The 5,712-nt window shown below is 38.2% G+C and overlaps 1 protein-coding gene across 1 annotated transcript; it reads right to left on the bottom strand.

Moving 5' to 3' along the window:
* Positions 1-288: 288 nt before the first annotated feature.
* Positions 289-4,275, bottom strand: LOC138617383 (peptidyl-prolyl cis-trans isomerase FKBP1A-like). Its single transcript, XM_069692357.1, has 4 exons — positions 4,164-4,275; positions 4,034-4,081; positions 2,769-2,881; positions 289-1,742 (listed from the first exon to the last, which is right to left on the bottom strand). The coding sequence occupies exons 1-4, from the start codon at positions 4,198-4,200 to the stop codon at positions 1,617-1,619; spliced, it is 324 nt and encodes a 107-aa protein (XP_069548458.1). The 5' UTR covers positions 4,201-4,275; the 3' UTR covers positions 289-1,616.
* Positions 4,276-5,712: the final 1,437 nt, after the last annotated feature.

The raw sequence follows: 5,712 nt of genomic DNA, 5'->3' as shown, positions 1-5,712 counted from the left end.
CCGAAACATTTCTACAGTGTTCTTTTTTAATGCAAGAATCCAATACCCACAGATATAACAATTTCTAACGAATGATACACTGAAGAAAATGTTTGCATTGTGACGAAACGCAAGCACACTTCAGGCCTATACCTTAACCAAAAGACCTGAGAGTAGAGTTTTAAGAAAAACAGGTCTCACAAGCTGGTGCTAACGCTAAATAAATGGCAACACAATAAGGATTGAGCAATGAATTAAATCGCGAGCGATTGTTTCCAACCATAAAAATAATTTGTTTACATTGTGTCATTGCCTTAAGCATTGTTTTCATTTAAAAGGTGTTACATGTGCATTTTTACACTATTTAAAAAAAAAAAAAACACAAAAAACCCCCCGCTGGAATTACAAATACTGGCATCCAACATGCATTTAGTGCCACTGATTCAGGTCTTTCTAAAGTTCCTTTTCCTTGCTTTTACTACAATATTATGTGCCTTTTTTTTTTTTTTTTTTTTTTGCCATCTAAGAATTCAAGTGTAAGTGAAGATTTTAACAGGCAAGTGAGTGAAGGCAAAAAAATACTTTTTCAAAGTTTACTGAACAACCAAACCAGGTTCAAAGTTGTTGTTTTTTTTCCCCCCTAACTGGCAGAGCGTACATTCTGCCATTTCAACCTATGATATATGCAGGATTTTTTACAGGAATAATTCCAAGATTTTGGGAATATTTCTTATCGAAAGTGAGATGATAAGAACCGTTGCAGTGTTTCCCCGAGGATGGAGTCGTTTGCCGCGGTGGTGAAGCACGCGTGGACGTGGAAAATAAATTCAGTGCGTGTGCACGCGATGTACATTTAAAAAAAAAAAAAAAAATTAAGCGCACATGTTAAAACAGGTTTTGTGCAATACTAAAAAAAAATACTTCAAAAATTATGCAAAACCTTATTTCTCCAAACTAAATCTTGTCATTTTTATCAACGGGAGCTCATCGATGTGCACAGTGATTTTGGTGACACTACTCTCAATAAGGCTGAAGTTATTAAATCGTTTTTAAGGAGGCTATATTTTTTTTCCCTCCCTATACTCACTGACCTGAATATGACGCAACCGCTGCGCAAAAATAATCTGACGTTGGTTTTTAAAGAGGCGAGACGAAGTCGGCTCCTCCTCTCCTCAAAAAATAAATAAATAAAAAATAATTGTTGGTGGCGCGGGTGAGCTGCTGCTGAAACGCGCACAGGGGAAACACCGTGTTGTGTTGTTGTGGTCCAAGCAAAACCAAAATGTATTTGTGAGGTGCTGTTAGTTGAATTTGACCCACCTCTGGGGCTATGCTGGCTGTTTCATATTGATTGTTCTTATCCGACTCTCAAAAAGAAAGTAGCATGCATTTCCCTTAAAATGTTGTACTATTCCTTTAAAGTTCATCTGCCTGAGCGTCATCTTAGCACCAACGAATCGACTGGAATTCTCAATGACTACGTAATATCAGAATTATTTTCCACAATGATTAATTCATGTTTATAAATGCTTCTGACAGCACCTTTTAATTAAAACATTTATGTCAGAGATGTGGGTGGAATGGAAAAAAAAAACATAAAAAAAAGACCCAGAATAGAAACTTTCAGTTTAAAAGACTCAGCAACCCAGAAGCTCCACTTCAAAGATGAGAGTGGAATTTCCGGGGATGATGGGCAGGTATCCTTTGCTGCCGTACGCGTAGTCCGGCGAGCAAGTCAACTTGGCCACTTGGCCCAGGCTCATCTGTGGGGGCAGTGAAGAGCACGTTAGCCGAAATAAAAAGTGGCTAAATCGTTTTTTTTTTTTTTTTACCCATTACTACAGCAATATAAAATAAAAAAAAAAAAAGAAGAAAAAAAAAGATCAATCTTAATTAGGGATGGTGGGAAGGAAAAGTCGATACAGAATACTACTCCAACATTTTGTGTGACAAAATGTTATTGGTACATGGGACAGCAAGTATGGAAATTTCTGTCTGCTTGAAAAGCACATTTTTCTGCAATAAAAGTGATTATGGTGAAATAAACGGACTCAGCATGTTATCCAAAGGTGACCGGACTTGCTTGAGGTTTCTCTATCCAGGGGATTCCACAGGGCAAACGTTCGCCACGTCACAGGCGTGACACTTTTGAGAGATGTAGTAATCTGCACGGCTTTCATTTCCCACCGGGACTGTTTCGGCAGTGAAACCTTTTGTCTGCCGGATCCTGTACGTTTCCGGATTCGGTCGTTTTTCATTGTTGTGCTTCTAGCCTTTGGCGTCCCTTGTTAAACGGTTCTGTTTTTGTCCGCTTTGTGTTTACTGTTGTCACTTCCTGCTTTGTGCTGTAGCCTACAGACAGAGTCAACACGGTGTTGTAGTAGCTGTGTTTTGGTTGCAAGGCTTGTTAGCAGGAGAACAATGCATTTCATGTCCACCTTGAAAAGGACAAGAAATGTTCAAATCTGCAACGCTTATTTGATAAATTGCTAATTTTAAATGGACAAAAAAATTATTGTCAACTTTTTTTTTTTTTACAATTGATTACTCATTTTGAAAAAAAAAAAATTAAAAAAAAAGCTTTATTCAGGCCTTTTTCCTTAAACATGTTGCATGAAAAATCCTAAAGCCATTAATTGCCCAAGTTTGGAAAAAGTAATTATTTTTGCCCCTTAACTTATAAAGACCTATTTCACAAGCGGAGCACAATGACACAAGAACTGATCTTCATCTATAGTACGACATTCATGTAAAATCAGAGGATCTCCCAGTATAGTTTCTCTCCTTACCTGAGCAACACCTTCATCCCAACCACGAATTACTTGGCCAGCTCCCAGCTTGAACTTGAATGGCTCTCCGCGGTCCCTGGAGGAGTCAAACTTTTTTCCATTTGTCAGCGTGCCTGTTCAACAGCAGCCAGAAAGAAGCCAGAATCCGGTTTACTTACTGAAGCAAAAGTACTAATACCACGCTGGAGCCACTACAAGGAGTATCAAGGACTACGCAGGGAGTCCGACCCAGAGAGGGGAGGTTTTGGGGAGCACCCGTTGTGTTGGTGCAGGTGAGACCCTCGTGCATTTTCAATATGTTGTCATGTTGGGAGAACAAAAGTAATAATAATAATAATACTAATAAAAACCAAATTTATAATTAATAAACCAAATGGGATGTTTGCGGTGTCCTGTGAGATCCACATCTGTGAAAAGTCATCAAGCTCAGAATAACAACCCTGTTTTCAGCTTATTGACATCTTCCAGCGAATCCAAGTGGGCTTTTTAAATAATTTATGTAGCTCTAAAAAAAAAGAAAGTAGGACGATTTTTTTTTTATTTTCCTCCCCTCAACTCGAAAAGGAACATTTACTCATTCTCATACATCATTTATCACAACAACAACAACAACAAAATCTAAATCAAATGCGGAAAATGTGGATATAATGGACTTCACTGGACAGGAAGCTGTCAGACAAATGTAGTGGAGTTAAAAAAAAAGTAACATCACATTTTTTTAAATATTTATCTAAAGTACAAGCACTTCGGATTTGTAAACGTAGTTTAATGTAGTTTAATTAGTTTAATTCCACCACGTTCGACATAGCGGGAGAGTCACGTGTCACGAAGCCGCTGCCGGGATCCCATTAGCATGGTTTAGCTTAGCACAACAACAGGAAATAAATTTAAAAAAAAATAATAATAACGGCAAGACGTTTCAGGTTTGCCGTTTTAACATTTCCGTTTGTGAACGTGTCGAGGGGTGTTTTTTTTTTTTTTAGAAGTGTAGGTGTGCCGATTTATGACTATTTTTTGGACAGAACCAGCCGACACACTCCCTTGTTTCCCTGCTCTATGCTAAGCTAAGCTAAGCTAATGCTAGCGGTGACGTTAGCTTCGTACCATCGATTTTTCCAACTGACTCTCGGCTTTGTTTGCCGGATGTGAGAAAAAAAAAAAAACAACAACATATTTTTGCCAGCTTCCAGTTACATTTGATTGTGTTTTTTTTTATTTATTTTTTTTAAACGACGTTTCCTAGCGGGAAATGCGATGGGTCTTACCGACGTAGTGCACGGAGACGGTCTTTCCCCTTTGCGGAAATGTCGTTCCTGAAGGGAGCAAAACCGGAGTTAGCTCAGGAAATACAATATTAAAGCGACGGTGTACCTGGAATAAAAACATATTCTTTACCGTCTCCCGGTTTAATAGTTTCGACGTCTACTCCCATTGTTCAAGCAGTCTTCCCTGTTTTAAGATTCCTGGGTGTTCAGTCTTCTTCGCTTCTTTTTTTTTTTTGTGCTCGCTTGGCTGGTATCCAACCGGCTCATTACCGCCACCAGCTGGTCGGGAGTATGTTACCGCTGTAGCTTTTATGTCCAGTTTTATATTGAGGAAAACACCAGCAGTGTAAAACAATTTTTTTTTTTTTTTTTTTTAAATGATTTTATATTTTATGATTTTGCTCGGTTTTCAACATCCCATCTTGAAAAGTATAATTGTGATAACAAGTCCCACAGAGTTGCACCCTGGACATGTAGTGGTGACTCCATCACAGGGCCAACACACAGAGACGGACAGAAACATGGACCATTCACGCTTTCACTCACACCTACAGGCAATTTTCAGAATCCCCACCCGTTGACCCGCCATTATATTCTTGAACAAAACAACACACACATATTGAAATTTCATTTTCTGGTTTTAATGGAATTAAAATATTTTCATGTAAAACGAAATCATTTACAAATTAGTTATGGCTTACTTGCTTTACTGTAAATTTGAAGGAGAAATATGATAAGGCTAAATATGTTAAATAGAAGATGCCATGTTTGAATCCCTTCCATGCGCTGATGCGTCATAAAGATTGTTGGAGAAGGAAAAGTCCAATTCGGCTCCATTTTGTGCGCCCTACAACCAAACAAAGTCTGTAATCATGTGACCTCTGTGAAGCCAGGAGAAAATGTTCTGTTACCAAATCGTGTTTGTTTACTCACGTCTGTTGTGAGGTTGCTCACAGAGCTCTGGTTAGTCATGTCATTTCCCACAATTATTGCCTGGTTCCTGAGACACACAAACACAAATGTCAGCATAAATGATAAATCGTTATTTGTATTAGGTAGATTATGTTAATTATTTATGGATTTAAATCCAGGTTTACATGGTACGCCACTTCCAGTTCATCATAAAGAGGAAGATGGAGAGGATGACTCCAGCCAGTAGAGTCAGACCGACTGCTAGGCCGATGGACAACGTTTCTGTAGACATGGAGATACACGATGAGTTCACATTGAACATCAAAATCTGAGGACGTCCTTCAAGCATTCATAAAAGGAATATACTGACTGGTTGTTCTGGTAATAACTTTTCTAAAAAGATGACACATTTTTCTTAACGCCTGTGCAGCCAAATCCTGACAGATTTTGTTTCTCTGTGCCATGGACCTTCAATGTTGAGAATTTTTTTTATTATAAAAACACAAATGAGCCACACTGTTGCACCTGTCAGTTGATCCCACAAACACTGTCCTGAAGAGGTAGATAACTAACACCCACCTGTATTTCTTGAACAAATCCTTTGTTTACTCCTGTTTGGTTCATGTTTTTTTTTTTTTTTTTTTTTTTTAAAAACCCTACAGTTCTCAGCTGCTTTGGGAAATTACTGAGCTATTTAAAAATCTAAATATATATAAATGTGACCCATTTTTTATATTCCTCAGTTAGAAAAATGAGCATGGAGCGGA

Source organism: Brachyistius frenatus, unplaced genomic scaffold, assembly GCF_029030835.1.
Source record: "Brachyistius frenatus isolate BFR_SWC_R1_liver_20210118 unplaced genomic scaffold, ASM2903083v1 Contig_12, whole genome shotgun sequence".
Taxonomy (NCBI): Eukaryota; Metazoa; Chordata; class Actinopteri; family Embiotocidae; genus Brachyistius; species Brachyistius frenatus.
The sequence above is the reverse complement of the archived record's forward strand: the minus strand, read 5'-3'. Positions and strand labels throughout refer to the sequence as shown.